The sequence below is a fragment of the Hydra viridissima genome, unplaced genomic scaffold (genome assembly GCF_058129835.1).
Source record: "Hydra viridissima isolate aposymbiotic clone 2 unplaced genomic scaffold, HvirCarnegie_v1 scaffold_12, whole genome shotgun sequence".
In the NCBI taxonomy this organism is placed as follows: domain Eukaryota; kingdom Metazoa; phylum Cnidaria; class Hydrozoa; order Anthoathecata; family Hydridae; genus Hydra; species Hydra viridissima.
In genome coordinates, this window is record NW_028324311.1 from 4907744 (window position 1) to 4928546 (window position 20803).

Below are 20803 nucleotides of genomic sequence, written 5' to 3' on the forward strand. Positions count from 1 at the left end.
TAAAAACAATAAATTTTGATGAATGTCTTTAAATTGATTTATTTGTCATAATTCATATTATGTTCATGGTATAGGTTTTTCAGTTTTTTTTAACTCTAAATCTTGTTTTAGTAAACTAATTTTAGTTAGATTAAATTCTAACTCGACTAATTTTAGTTAGACTAAAAAGTTAGTCAACTAATTTTAGTTAGACTAAAACTAACCTAAACTACTAACCCTATTTATCACAAGACTATATAGTAGTATAGATAGGGTACTTTATGACTTCTTTGCTTGTTTAGCCGAGTTATTCAATGAGAGGTTATTAGGTGTTAGTATGAATGCGTTGAGACAATAAGAAATGAGTTTTAGAAATTAAAATTAGAATTGTATATATCACTTAGGAAACCATTTTTGTCAGTGACAGATAGATCAAAGCACAGATAGATGTAAGTAGTGTAAAGATAGATTGCACTGATCTATAGATGCACTTTGAAATTTAACTCGTTACTAAAAATTATTTTAAGTGATGAATTAAATTTCAAAGTGCTTAACAGCAAATCACAAGTGATTATCGAATGACCGAAAGATGAGAAATATCTTACAAAGTTTTGTGTATCAAGGAATCAGAAAGGTGGTGGACCTTCTGGACTCAAGAAATATATTTCCAATTATTTTACCGGATGTAGCAAAGTTTACACGGGTCGAATTAACCAATGGACCGTTCCCTCTATAGAAAAAAACCGTGGTGCGTTTTGGTCTTTGTATTCACCGAAAATAAACAAATTATCAAAACATATTATAATGTCAGCAATAAACAAAGTTGATAGCTACGAAACTAGTTTGAAAAATGATTCAAATACTATTGATATTGATCCATGTTTTTTTAAAAACATTTCAATCGCTACTCAACCAGTATTTTGAGAAATATCTAGTCAGTTTAATCAAATAGATACTGAAGAAGTTGTACAAGAACAAATAAGCTCTTGGTCAAGATGTCTTTCCTTACTACCTAATATAAGCCAAGAAAAAATACACAAATATTTAATTATTAACGATAGTTCGACTGATTTCGGAGCTAGAGGTGCTTTAAAGCATAAAATCTCTATGTATCAGCTATTTAAGGAGAACTTCGTTAAAAATTTAGTTGTAAAACCTAATGTCAACATTGAAATAAATTCTTTTCTTGTTAGAGCTAACGTTTCAGCTTCAATGAAAAAAAATCAGTACCTTATTTATGTACATTTTTGTCAAAAAGAAGGAGATATTTTGTATGATAAATGTAATTGTAATGCTGGTATGGGAGGATGCTGCAAGCATGTTGCTACAGTATTATTTCAGTTAAATGAATATAAGCAATTAAATTTAAACTCTGTACCATTCGATAAAACATGCACAGAAGTGTTACAACAATGGCATGTTCCTGCTGAAGGAAAAAATTCAGAACCAATTAAGCTTTCTAAAGTTTCCTTTGAAAAGAGTGATTTAGAAAAGGATCTAAACAACTCATGAAAGCGTCCTTTTGTATCAAGAAATAGAAACTTTTGTGCAACCCCAATTTTTGCACATAATCCAAGCGATGAAAAAATTAAAAAACTGTCTGATAGTTTATATAATCTAGGAGAAGGAATAGCATTTGCAAATCTTTTTAAAGGAAACAATTATCATTCCATGTCCTACTATGAAACATCAATATCTGAATATCAGCTAAATGTAAAAGAACTCTATTTAAATTCTGATGTTATGTTTAATCTTGTTGATACCATAATTAATGGATTTGAAGTAGAATTCAGTGATTCATTTGAATTTGATGAAACTCAATTAATGTTTATTTCAAAATATTTAGTTCTATCAAAAGAGAAAATAAAGACTTTGGAAAGAGCTACTTTATCACAATCTACAACTTTATGGCTTGAAGAAAGAAAAAAACGCTTGACATCTTAGACTTTGCTTTTGTTATTAATAGACAAAAAAGTATATTTCCTGCCTCTATTTTGAATAGAATTTTGAAAAACAATAAAAAAAGCTCTTGCAACAAAGCTTGTAATTGGGGTAAAATAAATGAAAACACCGCAATACAAAAGTATGAAAATATAAAAAACGTATCAGTAACAAGATGTGGATTTATCACATACCCAAAATGGCCTTGGCTCGGTACAAGCCCTGATGGAATTGTATTTGTAAATGAAAAAATAAGGGCTGTTGAAATCAAATGTCCTTATTCAAAAAAAGATTTAACTATAGCTGAAGCTTGCCTAGATAAAACATTTTTTCTTTCTGTTGTTGATGGTAAAACAATGCTTAAACAAAATCATGTTTATTTTTATCAATGTCAAGGTGCTATGGCATTATTAGAGGTCACAGAACTAGATTTTATAGTTTATACTGAAAAAGATGTTTTTATCAAGAGTGTTAAATTTCTTAAAGAGCAATGAGAAAAAACTACTTTACCAAAATTAACTAAATTTTACTTTGAGTTTATGCAAGAAAATATATTTGCAGTTTAGATTAACTGTTTTTATATTTTTTACAAACATTTTATTTATCTGAAACAAGTTGTGGTAAAAAGTTTGCTAAATAACAACAAACTATCCAAGTTTTATTAATTTCTGGTGCCATAGACAATTTAAATGGTGTTTGTAAAATTTGATAATTTTTTATTCGCTGTATTGCTCTTTCTACATGAATACGAACAGCAGCAATTTTTCTAGTTTCATTCTCATCTTCTAGACTGAGTTGAGCTTTTCTATTTAGAAATGGTGGTATATTTAATGAAACGTTTTCCAGTAAATCATCAGCAATATCAAAACCTCTATCTGCCATTACACTGTCTCCTGGTTCAAGCAGGTTGTATATGCCACAATCTTTAGTAATTTGTTTGTCTGAAAAACGACCACAGTATAAATCAGAAACAAAATTTATGGCTCCATTTGGTGCTATTCCAATTAATCCTTTTGCTGTATTTTTATGTTTGTAATTAGAAAAAGTTGCAGACTGGCTTCGAAAAGATGTAAGCATTTCGATAAACAGTTCAGTGCAGTCTAAGATTACCCTTGTTGATTCATATTTTTCTTTAAAACATTTTCGCATTGTTTCTTTTACAGTTTGTTTTGTTGCCCAAATTGGTAGCATACGCATTTGAGAATGCAAAAAATCAGTCCATGTCACTATGATTCTACTAACATGACTTGAGGATATGTCAAAGCGCAGTGCCATGTCTTCAACCAAAAGGCCAAGTCGAAATCTTGTTAAAACTAAAAACAATTCAGACTCTGAACTCATTATGCGTCCTCTTCCCTTTTTATTGTAATTAAAGTCTGTTGTTTTTTCAATGTTTGTATTTGACCCCCAATATATAAGTTTGCTTGCAGCAGGTTCTAAATATTCTAGTAAAACTTTAAATAGATTGTATGATTCAAAGCCAGTATAAAATTTAAAGTGGGCTTGATTATGTTTAAATCTGTCAACTGTAAATTTTAATTGATTGATAGTGTGATTTTGGTTCATAATAATTTTTTTCATTTCTTTCTTTTTAGTTTTTATAATGTTCAGTTTGTCCTTATGGATAATAATTTCTTTTTTTAACTTTTCAGGCTCGGTTTCTTTAAATGAAAAATTAATATCATTTTTTTCGTTTTCAATTTCGTCTATTTTTCTTTTATATCCAATAGAACTATTTACTGTGATTCTTGGTTTTTTTATGTTGTCTTTAACTTGTTTTGACAGTAAAGATGGACAGTTGTTCATATAAGTCTTTTTTCCTCCTGTAAAGTGGACTGAACAAACCCGATGAGAAGTAGAGGGAACAAAGTTTTTCCTACTAATTAAAGATTTTTTTTTTCTCAAATTACTTTCCTTTGGGATGATGTAAAACGATAAGTTTTTGTTTTTGTGCGAACTATTGTTGCATAATGGAACACAACAAGTTATGCCACCGCGGTATTTTGTTGTTGATGTTGACTCAACAGTAATATTTTCTTTAATAGAATGAGTTATTAGTTTATCACAAGATATTGTATCATTTGAAATCATTTCGAAAAGTCTTTAAATTAAATTACTTGACTGTTTATTTTAAAAGGCTTTAACACAGATTTGTTTATTTTCGGTGAATATAAAGACCAAAATGCATTGTGGTTTATTTCTATAGAGGGAACGGTCCATTCATCTTCAAAAAAGTGCACTTTTACCATTTGCGAGCCTTCTTATGGAGAATTTTTGCGAGAGATCGATTTCGCTGTATGAGCTATTGCTCCGTTTTGTTCACATAGCAGAATCAATTTCTCACTGATTCACTAAGAAACAATATTATACCCCATTCGCACCAAAAATAAAACTTGTTTTAATCGTGGTTATTTAAACTTGTGACGCATTTTTTCCGTTCACACTGCTTTTTAAAACCTTGTTTCAAAGAAAAGAGTTTAAAAAAGCGGTAGCTAAATAAAACACCGTTTTAAAAGCGAGTGTTATTAAAACTCGGTTTTTTTTGGTGTGAATGGGGTATAATAGCCATACAATTTTTAATTTGTATTGAGTATTCCACGCTTTTTTGTTAGTTTCTCCCGAAGATGATTAGCCCTAAGAACAAAGGTTGATTAAATGTCAATGTCTTCTGATAGCCTGGTACTATTTAACCGGTTTAGAAAATTTAAATTCCTAAGCACTTTAAAAGTTTTAGTCAAATCAGTCAATTCGTTTTGAAAGTCCACTTATTCTATTAAAAATGCGTATGAATTCGTAATTGTTTTTAACCTTCGTTACCAAGAGAAAAAAAAAGAAAATCAAAACTTTTCATAAGATTTTCCTTAGTCACACTCCATATTATTTAATTTAAAAATTCGTTTTCACTTCCTTCAAAAACGGACAAATCGTACGATGCTGGAAAGAGATATTCATAAGACTCGCATCTAACTGCGACGTAACTGTGACGTTACTTTCCTACATAAAAGTCACAAGTGTTAAACATTGAACTTTTTTTTCAATTTTAAAACAAATTGAATTTAGGAATAATAATTTATAGAAAAGACAAGACATTGTACCTACATATCAAAAGTACTGTAGTAATCTCTTCTATTTATAAAAGAGAGTCTTAATTTACTGATATGAATTTTTACAACTTGAATTATTTTAAGTTAGTGAGTTGAAGTTTAATATTATCAATTGGCGAATAAACGCATTGAAAAAAAGTTGAAGTTTAAATAATGCAAATCGATGAACAGAAGCAATTCGATGTTTTTGATATACCCATTAAGCTTAGGTAAATTTAAAATGCATGCTTTTCCATTTTCTAAAATAATTCGCAATAATATTTTATCCGATAACTCTTAAAACACAGTTAACAATAGCGGGAAACTCTACTAAAGCAAGCGCGCACAAAATATCTCAACATCAAGCCTAAATTCGTCTGACATCAAGTATTCAAGCCAGTGCACTGTGTATCTTCTTCATCATTTTGTTGAATTGTTAAAGACCGAGAAGATCGATGTTCGTTTCGAAGACCAGAATCTATAGCCGTAATACACTCTTTACGCCAAGTTATATCTAATAAATTAGGCTGGCATGGGTATTTGCGGAATGTTGCTTCTTTCACCATTTGAAGTTTAGTCTGGTCTAGCTGTCCTTTAAGCTGTGCTTTACCGAACACTCTACCGGTACAGTTTTTTCCATGTCTTTCCTCGGCTGAAAATATTGCAAATGTCAAGTTTTTTGCGAAGTTTGCGCGGCTCCGACTTTCCACAAAGACCTGCGAATACACAAAACATTTTTACGGCTTAATTATAGAAACATTGGATTACAGCGGTGGCCAAAAATTAAAGACCACTCTTTTTTTTTTTCAAAATTTATTTTTAACCTTAGTATAATTTTATTTTGGAAAAAAGAAAAACATTTTTAGAAAGAATTTTTATTGTATTTTATATTTATTATAAAAGAATTTATAATTTTTTTACAAAATAATGTTAAAAAATTAAAAAACCGACTAGTAAAAAATATAAATGGGTAAAAAAATTGGACAAAATTTTAAGACCAGTTTCAAAAATATTTCAAAAAGCAATAAAAAAATAATTTAGAAACGTGTTGTTTCTCCATTTGTTTTCAAGCACTCTTGTACTCGTTCTGCCATTGAATTCATTAAAGTTTTGATTACTTCATCAGGCACATTTTTCAAATGATGAGAGATAGAAGATTTCAAATCTTCCTAATTGTAAAGTTGTTCTTTACCAAGCTTTTGATCAAGCCACGACCATAAATTCTCTATTGGATTCAAGTCTGGACTATTGGCAGGCCATGGAAGCACTTGAATTTTATTAGAATTGAACCAATCGCTAACAACATGCGCTTTATGACACGACGCATTATCTTGCTGGAAAATAAATCCATCTTGCAACTGCCATAAATCAATGCTAGGAATAAGCGAGTCTTCCAAAATTTCGATGTACCTTTCTTTGTTGAGTCTACCATCGAATAAATGAAAAACGCCAACTCCACAGGCACTCATACAGGCCCAAATGCCTTTTGAACCACTGCCTTGTTTTGTTCGTTTCAAAATGCACGATTCATCGAACCGTTCGCTTGGAAGTCTACGGAACATTACGCGACCTTTTCTGTTGTCTACCTCAACGTTCATTTCATCACTAAAGACCACACGGCTCCACTGATCTGTTGACTAATTTTTATGTAGTTTGCACCACTCTTTCCTGGCTAATTTTTGTTTTTTATTTAAGCGTGGTTTTTTTGCAGCAGCACGCCATAAATAATTTAAATTGTGGAGGACCCTTCGCACAGTTCTAGGGCTTGCTTTCAGACCATTTGACAGTGTCCATTTCGTAGACAAGTCTGTAGATGATGCTTGTCTGTTTTCTTTCATTAATCTCACTAACGAGCGAACATTACGGTCATTTGAAATTTTATTGCGTCCAGTCCTATGACGATCATTAATTGACCGGGTCTCTTTGTACCGTTGAATTATGTTAATAATGCAAGAGTGAGACCTTCCGAGCTTTTCTGCTATTTGTCTGATGCTATAGCATTCTTCTTTTAATACAAGAGCCGCGCATCTGTCTTTTTCTTCGATCTTTGCACGCATTTTTGCAATATTTTTATATCCTTATTGCAATTCAAAAAATAAATGTTTATTTGATATCGAAACTCAGGTTTCGACATTTTATTTTATAGCCAACGTAATAAGCAATTAAGACAGTTAAAAAAAATAATGGATTATCATTTTTAATAAGTGCAAATTAAAGATTTGAAAGTGGTCGTTAGATTTTTTCCAACTTATTTAAAGAAGATTTATAAGTACTCATCAGTTTTTTAATAAGTTAAACGCTATTTAATTAGAATTAGATTTAAAAAATTATACAACTTTAATCCGTATGTTTTAATTAACAAGATATTAAAAAAAAAATTAGTATGTCAATTAGAATCTTTTTAATTTTAATTTAAAGATTAAGAAACCAACTAAAAAATGAGTGGTCTTTAATTTTTGGCCACCGCTGTAGAATTGTCTATTTCGTTTTTACTTAAAAATTCTTCTGCAAAAATATGTAAAAAAAAAAGTACCTTCTCAATCAACTGATTCGTTATTAATGAGGTAGATGCCATGTCTTGAGTAATAGCACTGTGCTGTTGTGTTTGATCTTCCAGTGTTGCCAACTGAGTCAAGTATTGTTGCGATGGGACCCAGAGCTCAATTCCTTGAAAATTCAATGTAAAAAATGTCAATACAAATTTAAATTTAGACTTCTATCGAATTTTTGGCTGTTTAGACGTCTTTTAAGTAAATAGAAGCAGAGAGGGGGAAAAAAAAGAGAGAGAGAAAAAAAAGTAAAACCAAAATTTATTTTCTTGAAAAAAACTAAAAATTGATATATTTTGGGTAATTATGAATACTTTGGTGATGAATGATCATTTTGTGTGTTTCAAAAAACTAAAAATTGATATAAATACTTTGAATAGATGACGAGTGATAACATTGGGGATTTGCTTTAGACACCATGTAATTGACATGAGAAAAAGTAGCCACTGCTCTTTCATAAAGGTTTTAAGTTGAAGTTATTTTTACTTCAGGTTTTTTTTAACCACTCTTTTGAGCAGGTTGACATTAAATAGAAACCGTTGAAAACTAATTAAAAACCGCATCTTTTTTCATTTTTTGACCATTTTTCTAAATATTTAAAACCTTCAAAAAAATGAGGGGGTCCTAAACTTAATATGGCTGTATTTTTTGAGCGTCAAAGCACATTTTGAAGCTTATATACAATTTATGATGGGATTCAAGATAATATGCTGTTTCTTTTCAAAAATTACATTTCCTCAACCAGAGTAATTTTTGAAGTTTTTTAAGGGTATTTCTACTCTTGCTTGCAAATAACTTGGTTTGAGCCTGAAATTGAAGTTAATTTTATTTAGAGACTAATTACAAATTATCTAATATCAAACTAATGGCATTAACACGATAATTAGACAAATTATTCTCAATAAATTATGCCAACTTGTTTAAATTAAACAATTTGTTAGAATATTGATTTATAAAATTTAAAAAATCTAATACAGAAAATACTAAATAAAAACGTTTTTGTACAAAATGAGTCTGCAAATAGCAAAATAGGAGATTGATATGTTTCTGTTGCGTCAATAAAGACAAAAAATGTCTATCTTTGGAGAAGAATGATTTATTGATTCATCCGATCAAAGACTTTGTGGACCCTGGATTCAATATCTGGAATGTATTGAAACCCTGAGGAGGTTTAAAGAAGGTACTTCAATTGCTTTTTAAATTTTTTTTAACACTTCTTAGAAAATTTTTAATTCAATTAGTACAGATAGGGGACTATTAACCTACCAGTCTAAATAAAATTAGGAGACATGAATATGTTAATACTATTATTTTCAGCAAGTTAATATTTGGTTAAATTTTGTTTGGTTTAGAAGCTGAATGCTGTATTGGGATGAAACTTGATATATCCTACAAAGAAAAAATAGAGAAGTTTGTGGAGTCCATACTTCACTTAAAAGTATATGTCCATGATGTATTCGCAATAAAGATTTCACTTGGATGGAAGTTTCACATAATCAGGTTCCATCTCAAGGAGTATCTTGATAGGCAAAAAATCATGCTCAGTATTACATCAAAACAAACACCTGAAGCAGTGCATAAAAACTTAAACAAGACAATGAAAAGGTTCGTTGTGTCTGAGAAAAATGTCCGTCACAATGAAAAGCTAAGAGCTACGGTTGTTGAATAAAGTTCAACGAGATTGTAAGAAAATTTTTCGACAATATATTTAGATTGAAAAAATACCTATTTATTTTTCATTTTTGTAAAATATTATAATTTTTAAAATACTGTTTGCAGCATTTTATTTGTCTGATTTTGTTATTGGAGATTTATTCATGTTTTGTGTGTGTCAGTAGAGATGGAAAATTTGCATTCCTAATAAATTTTTGACAAGAAGATAATTGCAACTATTATTTTGCTAATATTCATTAAAATTATAATTTTTTTGCTAAAAATCACGGCAGTCGGATCAAAAGGGCAGGAATACCCTTGAAAAATGACCCCTGCATCCCTCTGATTGAGAGAAATTATTTTTTGAAGAAAAAAATCTTTTACTTGAATTCAAACATAAATTGTAATTAGGTTTCAAATTTTATCAAAATATATTTTGACGCTCAAAAGATACAACCACATAAAGTTTAGGACCCTCTCATTTTTTGAAGGTTTTAAATATTTAGAAAAATGGTCAAAAAATGAAAAAAGATGCGATTTTTAATTCGTTTTCAACGGTTTCTATTTCATGTCAACCTGCTCAAAAGAGTGGTTAAAAAAAATCTGAAGTAAAAATAACTTCAACTTAAAACCTCTAAAAATGAGCAGTGTAGCCCTTAGAATATGACTAATATTTCATAATATTTATATTGTACCATCTTTTCTTTTTGCTTTCATATTGAAATTGCTTCATAGTGAAACTAGAAATTAGTATCTTTTTTATACCTACTGAGATAGCTGTTTGTATGATAAAAGGAATCCTAAAGTTTAAATTTTTTTTCTCAAAATTAAACCTTTTGAAGACTTCTGCATATTCTTTAAACTTTCAGGAGATTGAGTCAAAATTTGTACACCACCTTCAGATTTTAGATCATGATGACCTTGTCGGTTACTAAGCGTTAGTGCATAGTACTCTTGCTGTTGTTGTTCCTTAGATGCCTGGAAAACAAAAAGTGAAACTCAAGCATTCCAAATCAAGTTTTTCATTTAAATACATATCAGGATTAATAAAGAATTAAAACCTGAACTATAGAATAAGATGGAGGATACCCTTCTGTACTACAGCTCACTGGAGATGACTGCTCTTCTCGCAGATGCTTATCAGGGTTAATTTCAAGTGGCCCTGTTGAAACAATTTGATTACCATCTTTGTCAACAGAAAGGCTAAAATGCTTTAAAAGGCAATCAACTTTATTATTTAAGATTTCCAGTTGTTTAGAGAGAGAATCTAAAAAAAAAAATGTCTTAAAATGACAAAGTTCATTAATTCAAACTAAATACTGTCTAAACACCTTAATAAAACACCTTAACACCTTACTAAAAACAACTATTCAAATTTTCATTATAAAGCAATTATGATTATAACAACAATATGAAGCTTAATGGGTTATAGTGGAAAGTATTCTATTGGTAATGTTCATTTTTAGTGTAATTTTAATTACAGCACTTTTTATGTAGAGTGGTAAGTATTTCATTTATAGTGGCAAATATATTTTAGTTATAGAAAATGTTTTTAATTGCAATGCACTAAAATTTCCTGGAGATTTCAGTCCTTTCAATAAATCTAGAAAAAAATTGGTTCTATGTAGCCAGCAAACTTGCTTTTACAAATACTGCTTTTGATGGTGATATAGCAATTTGTATAACAATTGTATTATAATGTTGTATGAAATATCTACATACTAATATTTGAGTTGTCACCATTTAAATAGATGGCTCTAACATGATTTGGTATTTCAATATGTAATCCATCATTGTGTGCTTTTGAAGTAGTGACCAGAGAAGGTTGGCGTGAAGTGGGTAGAGCTGATTGAGAAGGTGCAACAGTATACAATGTAGACAGAACATCTGGTAATAGATTAGTGTTGGATGAAACAAGACTCTGAATATTACCAATAACTAAAAATCAAATACATATAAAATTTTAAAAAACTTTTTCAAAATATGCATAATAGTTACATAGTAGACCAAAGTTAGTTTTTTAAACTTTCTCTAGCTATTTAGAAGTGATGTTTTCTAAGAAAATCTCAATTCTTAGATACGGAGTACTTTAGAGAATGTCTTTATATATTCTGTCACAGCAGATTTAAATTTTTAGTATTTTATTTTCTTTAGCAGTAAAAATCCCAAAAAGTCATATTCAAAGACCTACTATTATTACTAAAAATATAAATATTGCTTTTCTGTGATTTACTTGAATTTAAGACCATAGACAATTTTCTATCCAAATCATATTAAAAGAATTTAAACAAAAGCAAAAGTGAAAGAAGTGAAAGTAGAAGAAAAACAAAATGCTTTCTTTCAAAATACGTTACTATATTTATATAATATTGATATACATAAGGAAACTTCTCTGAATTCAAAATCATAGTTTTAAATAGGCGTGTTTAGGCTAAACTTACACTGCTCACATCTTTAAGTTTGAAAATTATGAACACAAAATTGCAAAATAAGTCAAGAAAAAAAAAATTTAACTATTATTCATTTATTTATTGTGGTACCAACTTGAAAATAACTTAAAACCCATTTGTATAGTAACACAAAAATGCATAAGTTTATGTCCTAACTTAGCATTTCTCAAAAAACTTTTGACAAAGCAAAAATGTGCATATTTTTATACACCATTGTAACAGTAATTTTAATTCTTACTAAAATTAATCCATATATTTACCCAAAAAGTGACTATGTAAATACAGTGGCACAATTATCTGAAACTAAATTAGCCTATTTCTGTCAAGATCAAGACTATTTGTATTTAGTTAACTAAGGTTCTAGTTTTTCAACACTGAGTTAGTTTTTTTTTATCTAACCATTTAAACATTTACAACTTAACTCTTGAGGAATAATTAATAAACAAATTATGATAATTATTAAAAGAATGTATGTAGGCAAAGGTTAAAATAATCACAAGGTAGTTAAGGTTGCTAATTAGATTAGGAAAAAGTATATTTACCTGGTGAGATAGTTACTCCTGTAGCATCTTTCATTTGTCCATTTGAAGAAATAATTGCTAGCTGAAGTTCTCCATTGGGTGTTCGAAGTAGAACTTGCTCACCACCACCTGGAGCATGTCCAGCAGTTGGTATAGCTAAGGTACTACTGTCTTCTATGGATAGGAAATCGTTGGCGACAAAACGGGCCTGGTGCACTTTTTGATGCTCAAAAAAGGAGTGCAACCCATTATGACTTGTGTTACACACACGACAGAGATATGTTCGAGGTTCAGTATTTAATACTTTTTTTGTCTTCTTGTGGAAGCTAAGGTGCGTTCTGAATGTTTCTACATTTTGAAACCTTTTACGACATACCTTACAGCGCCTTGTAATTCTTTTAACTGATTTGAATATATTGGTATCATTATCTTTTAAGTCGAAGTCACCCACTACATTTAAGTCTCGTCGAGGACGTTTTTGTTGTTCTTGTTGCTCTGTTAAGTGATGATCTTGCAAATGCGAATTTTCCATGATGACCCGAAGTATAAACGAACTTTACACTCACAAGATTCTTGAGGAACGCAGAATTTCAAACAAGAACCATTTTGCGAAAAATACATTTACGGACAAAATTTAATGGCTCGATTTTCATCTGGTATGCGATCCAATTATATTTTTAGCTGTTATTGACAGCTATCATAAATAAGTAAGAAATAAGTTATTGAAGTTAGAAATAAGAACCAGTTGGAACCGGGGGGAACATATGGGTTCCTCTTCCTTTCAAAGGGCGTGTCTACAGAATCCCTTCATCGACCCACAACCTTGGTCTTTAAAAAAAACTGATACGGCCTATTTATTTTGAAATCTCTTTTTAATGATACAAACTAACAAAAAATTTAGAAAAGGCACTTAATAACAATAAAAACCGTAATAATAATAAAAAGAAACTTAAAATGCAACTAAAAATTAAAGTTTGATGAAATTTATCAATAAAGATTTATAACAAATTGCGAGGTTAGAATTATTTTGTTCTATCTCCTATTTTAAAAGTTGGGAGAAAATGAGTTATTAATTTTGGTAAGTAATGATTGCTTCTAAAATGAGCTCTATTTTACAAGTTTTTTTCCAAATAATTTGTTTAAAAAAATTATTTAAAGCATAAGTTATTATTTCTTTAAAAATTAAAACTAAAATTTAAAATAATTTTTAATTTAAGAAAAAAATCAAAAACTTTCTCCCAACGTTTAAACTTGGAGATAGAAAAAAATAATTCTAACCTCGCGAAATGTATTGAACTTGTATGCAAGTTTACAGCTGGCTCGCCTCAACCACAATGGCTTTATTTCTTACAGCCATTGGACTAGCGAGTCTTATCTCATTTTTTTAAGCATTTTATGAATTGATGGCTAGGGGTCAAAGTTAGTTCTTTTAAAGTATTATTGTAAAGGATGTGAAGCTTTTTCTGAATCTTAAATATTCTTTTAATTAAATACTATCAGACATGCTATTCATAATTTATGTTCAATCTCTGTGACTACATCCCAAAAAAATATCCCAGGGCAATCTAGTTTTGTTGAATCACTAAGGTGCTTTAAAGTGTGGGGAGAAAAATCTATTTTCGGTTAAGGAGCCACCAACATATTTACCGAAGCAAGCTGAAAATGAAAAACTCTGTTGAAGCGGGAAATTTCAAGAGTTGGTGTCGATGTTATTATGGTTTCGACGTTGAACTTCTTCTTGCTCGCCTTCAGTCATCCGAAGTGCACTTACTTTTACAAGTTACCAATAAATCGTTTGAAGAGACGGAAAGAAGTAATGTGTATCCCATACGTGGAGATGTTCAATGCATTTAATGATGTCAATTCCTCTTGCTTTGGAGAACTGCTAGCTCCTGACTTTATAGAGCTGATTGAAACATTCAATCCATATTTGAAGTAGAATTTCTAAGTGACACTACTGATGTACATATCGTTTTATAGAACGTTCCATAATTCTGCAAACTCGTAGAATCTGATCTGGGAAAATTTAGTGAACAAGCCTCTGAGTCTGTTTACTAGGATTCTAACAGTATGTAGGAGAAGAAAGGAACTGTTAGCCTTCATCATGACGCATATCGAGCAAATTTATTTCAAACAATCATGGTAGAAGCATTTAAAACAAAACCTGATTTTGTTTATTTGACACACTTCGTTTTAGGGAATATACTATTATCCAATCTCGTTAGTATATATATATAGAAAAACGAATAGAAAAACGGGAAAGCGTTGAGTGTCGGTTAATATGCAAATAGCTCATAGATAATTTGTCAAGTTGTTGAAAGATTTTTAACAGAACTGAATTTCATCCAAAAGTTTATGTCAATTATGCTGTAGAGAAGTTTAAACAATTTTTGTTGTGCACATTAACCTTTGCTGTGAACTCTATTTGAACGCATATTAGTTTGTAGCTAATGCACTGAAGCATGAAACTTTTCCCAGCAATAGTAGTTTTTCTGTTAATATGCTTCTATTTCTCTTTTTCTTTAAAGGAAATTCAATAAAAATTCAAATCCTTTAGGAATGATTGTAGAGATTTTCTAGAACTTTCAGCGTTCTACACGTCCAACAAATAATTTTCTATCAGCCAAGTGCCGGTCACAGTACAATTTTTTTTTGCTTACGTCATATATTTCCTAATGCTCAATATTACATTTTATATTTCCTAATGCTCAATATTACAGCAATTTATAGTTAAACAATAGAAAATATAAGCATTTTTTTCGCGTCAAATATGGAAATGGGTATTAACAAACTTCAATTAAGTTTTGCATTCAGACCGTAATTGCTTAATCTGTTATACATATCAAAGCCTAAACATTGGACGGTTTTTTAATGCGACTTAAAACTCAATTGTTCAAAATATTTAAAAAAAGATTATAAAGCATCAGGGGTCGTTGTTATAAAACAAACTACTTGCGTTTTTCGTACATCACGAAAAGAAAAATTCAAATTTTATTCCGTTTGGAATACAGCAAGGTTTTACGGTAATATATTTTATTTATAATATAACTTACAGTTTAATTTACTATATTATTATTAGTTTAAAATGTAGCTATCATATTTACATTTTAGCTCGCATGTTTATATTTTACCTATGATATATTTACAATATACCTTTTATATTTACAATATACACACACAATATATATATATATATATATATATATATATATATATATATATATATATATATATATATATATATATATATATATATATATATATATATATACATATACATATATATAAAATAGCTACTAGATTTATAGTACACCTATCATATTTGTAATACAAGTACCATATTTATAATATGGTAGCTATACTTAGGATATAGCTATTTTATTTCAGTATTTATTAAAAATATAGCTACCATATCTATAGTATAAAATATTTTTAGCATTAATTTTTATTTAACACTTTTTAAATGTTTACCAGTTAAAAATTTAAGATATAATTTATTTATGAAAGTATAATTTTAAAAATTAATTTGCTCTCGGCAAGAAAATGGATGCTATCAATTCTAGGTCACCCAAGCTTCTCTGGATTTCCATAAAAAATTCAGAGAATCATCATTAGTTAATGTTAAATTATTTTGGGTAAAGAAAAGATTTGTTAATAAAACATGTCACTTTATTTTATCTTCATGAAAATCAATTAAAGATTTTCATTCATCAAAAACTGCTTTTGTTGTTGTTTTTTTAAAAGCTCATGGGTTTAGGATCTCAACGGATCCATGATCAAATTATATAATTTGTTATAAGTTATATAATTCATTAAAAAAAAAAAATACTGAACGAAATAATTATGCTTTCGTACTGAATTTGGTTTCCCGTCAGACAAAAACAAATTTGGTACAAATTTAGACTTGAACAGATCTTTTAGATTGATCGGCTGATGGAACTTGAAACTTTTGTGTGAAAGTTTTTGAGCAAAAGTATTAACAAAGTTTAAACAAAAAAATAAAAAAATTTTGATTGTATTGCAACACTTAAATACTCAAAAGCTTCGCTTTTATTTGTGCTCTTTAGACGCTGATTAGAGTTCTTTTTTCTAATTTGAAAAAGATTAATTTTTACCGGATTTAATTTAAATACCTAGTTGCATAACAAATTTAAATGATATCTATATTAAAGCCCAATTTTTAGATTAGTAACCATAAAAAAGATAATGCAAAAGAATTTGAAAAAGGATGTTTCGAGCCTCGTCGTAAAGAAAAAAAAGATGTCAACATAAAATTCTTTTTAGATACCAAAATTCCAATCCATGTTTTATACTGAATCATCGAGTTCTTATGCTAAATCATCGAGTCCTTAAACTTCAAACAATGTTACTTTTAGATAAAATAATCAAATTTAATTGATAAAATATATAAATAATGTCAGTTATAAAAATGTTTTTGTTAAACGATATTTTCCCACAGCTGCGTTTAAATCCAAAATACTGTTTTAGATTAAAAATAAGTTAATTAAGAAATACTTCCATAAAGAGAGCAAATTGATCCCCGAGAGCATATTGATCCTTAAGAGCATATTGATCAATTGATGATTAATGCAAACTTAGTGCATGAGATCATTAAAAAAATAGATAAAAATAATTGACTCAAAGTAAATAAAAAAAAAAACAACATAAATAAATAAAGTTAAATACTTGAAAAACAGTAAAGTAAAAGAATATTTACATTTTTGAACACTTTTAACTAAAATAAAATATTGTTTTAAGAAAGAGATAAAATAATGTTTTAACGCACTACGGACCTTAAGAGCAATGCAACTGTGCGACAAATTTCAGTTTTGAAGAATTTAAAAAACCTAAGTAGAGCTTTGACTATTGACTCGTAGAAAAGTTTTTGATCTGGATGTGTTCTGCATCTGATGCAATTGATGTTTAGCAATTATAAAACAACAAAAGTAAATTTTAAAAACGAAAAAAAATCTAAAAAAAATAAAGAAGCTTTACGAAAGATATCTCTACGTGTTACGTTTTGCTAGTTTTACGTGTTACGTTTTGCTAGTTTTACTACTTTAGAAATGAGAAGTTTCCATTCGTTCGTTTTTTTATAAACATTTTTGTTCGTTAATATTTCAAGTTTAATACTTTGAAAAATGTCGGCATGTAGCATACCAGACTGTATATTGGAAACTTTTGTTTTGCTTGATCTCATGCGGAAGTTTGAACAAGAAGTTCTATTGAACTGAAATAATCTTTTTTTCTTTATCCACTAAACCAGTCTGGTAACGAGATAGCGAACGCCTATATATTTATGTTAAAAATTGTCATCACTTAGTGATGTGGCTTAACACAGTCTGTTGCTCCCGGGCTATTTTAAATTCTAATATAGTTTCATATTGTTCTGAGATCAGCCTTTTATAATAGAATGGAAAAACATTGAAACAATTTTAATCAACAATAAACTTAATGGAATGACTTCCATTGCAACAAAAAAACTCAATGAAAATATTTTCTTTAAAACAATAAACTTTCGCATCAATGGGGTGTTGTTAGTTTCACGAGTTTGAACGAACTTTAATTAGGACAGTACGTAGGTTCAAAATCATATATTATTAATTTCTTTCCGCATTTAATATTAATGTGTTAAAAATAGGTGCATGCATAAGTAAAAACTCAGGTGGTTAACAATTAACTTTATTAATAATAAATTAAGATAGAACAGCAGGAGTTGTTCTATATGAACATAAAATATTCATAGTAAGAAAAATCATCACTTCCTTCTATGTCTCGCTTTTCTGTTTTTTGTTTCTTTTTACGTTATAAGTGATAATTTATGTAATAATTCACAGCTTTTAAAAACACAACTCAAAATCGAAATCACAAGAAAAATTTCTTTAAAATTATGTTTTATATTTGAAGAAGTTTTTAAGGCATTTGATTTTCTACGTTTTTTAAAGAGTTCTAAATTATCGATCCTAGAGTTCTAAAACTATAAAAAAAAAAAAAATCGTTCACCCCATGCAACGTGTTCGTACCCCATAATGCATGTGCTTAGTTTTTTTTATTTCTGTTAAATAGTTAGAACTGTATGTTGATAAAAATGAATTCAAAAAAAAATTTTCTTAAGTTTAAAATCTTTATAAAGCTTAAACATTTTAAACAACAAGAAAATTGAAGATATTTTTGTTTTAATTTCATTTTTCAAAATATTTTTAGTAGTTTTGGTTTAATAATTTGGAAGTTTATTTCTATTTTCATAAAGAATATTTTGTACATTTTCATTATTTTTCATTATTATTATTATTATTATTATTATTATTATTATTATTATTATTATTATTATTATTATTATTATTATTATTATTATTATTATTATTATTATTATTATTACTATTATTATTATTATTACTATTATTATTATTATTATTATTATTATTATTATTATTATTATTATTATTATTATTATTATTATTATTATTATTATTATTATTATTATTACTATTATTATTATTATTATTATTATTATTATTATTATTATTATTACTATTATTATTATTATTACTATTATTATTATTATTATTATTATTATTATTATTATTATTATTATTATTATTATTATTATTATTATTATTATTATTATTATTATTATTATTATTATTATTATTATTATTATTATTATTATTATTATTAGTAGTAGTAGTAGTAGTAGTATTATTATTATTATTAGTATTATTATTATTATTATTATTTTTGCTACAAATACTAGTATAATTTCATACTTTCTAAAAGTATTTGCTTTTTTCATAGTAAAAATATATTATAGTCAGTCGAAAATAAATTGGAGACCAGTATTAACCCGAGCCTAAAATAGTTGAGCCAAACAACTATGTTAAAAGCATTAAGCTCGCCAACACTGCCTTCTTGACCTTTTTTTATTCTACTCAGCTCGTGGTGAGTTTAGGCTCGTGGTGAATCTCTTACTCTTAATGTTAAGAGGCTTTTATGTTGCTACGCAACAAATGTTAAATGTTTATTTTGCAACATTTTAATGTGGCGCTTTTTTTAGCACAGCAAATTTGACCTCTTGTTTCAGTGATATCAATTATTAACTCAAAACAGTTGACGATAGAGCAGACATTAAATGAGCATAAATAAGTGATTTTCATACCTCATCGGTGTGAATGGCACCAGGCAACCGAAAACAAATTTGCACGGATATTTAAGGCGAGTTTTTTACTTTTTCAGTTTAAACATTTGCTGTTCGAAGCTTCACGCGATTGTAGCTGAGTTAAATATCATTTTTTGAATTTTCACGAGAAAACTCATAAAGTAAGTAACAGCCAGTTATTTTAATACTAACTTCAATAAAATTTACATTTATTTATAATATATCTTCTTCTTCTTTTATTTCTTTTTAAAAAGTATTAAAAACTTATATTGTATTTTTCTTGAAAATACACCAAAAAAAAAAAAAGCAAAACGCAAAATCCTCTTTTCAGTTTAATTTGATTTTTAATAGTCATTGGATTACATTCCTCGTTTTGGTGATTTTGATTTAAAACCATTTTTTGATGGAGTTCAAATATGGTTCGAATTATTTTTCACAATTTTGTCCAAACATTCAAAAAAACATTTTTTAAATTTGTGATGCATATTAAATATTAAAGTTGTCATACCTTTTTGTCAGTTAACAATGTGTTTGAACTACCGTCTACAATAACGACTGTCAACTTTTTTTTTCTCCAATGGCCTCACATCTTTTCTGTAAAAGTAACAAAGTAGCAAAGAAGAACGTGAAATCTTTACTTTTTTTTAGCGGCAACTGTATGTGTATTGAGTATGAAACGTTAAATTCCATATATAGATATGCTGTAACTGTTCAGTCATTCGTTTTTAAAATAAATTTTAGAAAAATGTCGATCCCATCACCATTAACCCATTCTCACCGTCAGATGGAAAAACAAAATATCGCTCAGCTGACGTTGAAGTTCAAAGAATACACTGATCAAGTGAGGCAAATGAGAGAACATTGTAAAAAAACGGAAAACAATGTCTTTCTTACTCACATCGCCGCACTAGACAACGAGATTAAAGATTTACAAAACATCTACGAGAGAGAGCTGGAATCAGTTAGAAGCCAGCTTGATTCTTGCGTCGGAGAAAGAAACCAATTGCATTTAGAAGCAAGCAAATATGGAGCTCTTTCTAAAGAACTGCAAGAGAAGTAAGTTTGCTTTATAGCATTTGCATATTTGCATTGCATGTATATATGATTTGCAAGTACCGGTTTTTTAACTAAAACAAATACTTTTTACAAACTTGTTCTAGAAAATTTGTATTAGACAAGTATGACTCGATGATATTTCAAGTTTATCCGTTAGATTTAAACTTTTGGTAAAGAAAAATGTAATCAATTATTAATGATTGAATGAACTTTTTTAAACTAAAATTAGCTAATGACGATTGGTATTGCAGTAAAACATTGGATAAAGTTGAAATATTAATTAAAGTGTTATGTTTTTTAATATGAGATAATATAATGTTACTTAATATAATATTAGGTATAGCGACGAGAAGACAACACGCACTAAACTTGAAAATGCTTTAGCTGATGCCCATCGATTGCTCAGTGAAAAAGA

At 28.6% G+C, this 20803-nt stretch overlaps 3 protein-coding genes across 3 annotated transcripts in view; 1 reads left to right on the forward strand and 2 right to left on the reverse strand.

Annotated features, from left to right (window-relative positions):
- Positions 1-2444: 2444 nt before the first annotated feature.
- LOC149880926 (uncharacterized) lies at positions 2445-4011 on the reverse strand. Its single transcript, XM_090069287.1, has one exon. The coding sequence runs from the start codon at positions 4009-4011 to the stop codon at positions 2518-2520; it is 1494 nt and encodes a 497-aa protein (XP_089925413.1). The 3' UTR covers positions 2445-2517.
- A 998-nt stretch (positions 4012-5009) lies between these two features.
- On the reverse strand, positions 5010-20134 carry LOC145193706 (uncharacterized). Its single transcript, XM_090069286.1, has 7 exons — positions 19841-20134; positions 12198-13004; positions 10928-11143; positions 10267-10472; positions 10039-10183; positions 7537-7670; positions 5010-5719 (listed from the first exon to the last, which is right to left on the reverse strand). The coding sequence occupies exons 2-7, from the start codon at positions 12706-12708 to the stop codon at positions 5387-5389; spliced, it is 1545 nt and encodes a 514-aa protein (XP_089925412.1). The 5' UTR covers positions 12709-13004; positions 19841-20134; the 3' UTR covers positions 5010-5386.
- LOC145193708 (lamin-B1.S-like) overlaps positions 20078-20803 on the forward strand; it is a 2624-nt gene continuing 1898 nt past the window's right edge. Inside the window, exons 1-2 of the mRNA XM_080071207.2 lie at positions 20078-20388; positions 20726-20803. The exon at positions 20726-20803 is cut by the window's right edge and continues 205 nt beyond it. Of these exons, the coding sequence (XP_079927333.2) occupies positions 20078-20388; positions 20726-20803 (389 nt within the window). The remainder of the gene's footprint in view (positions 20389-20725) is intronic.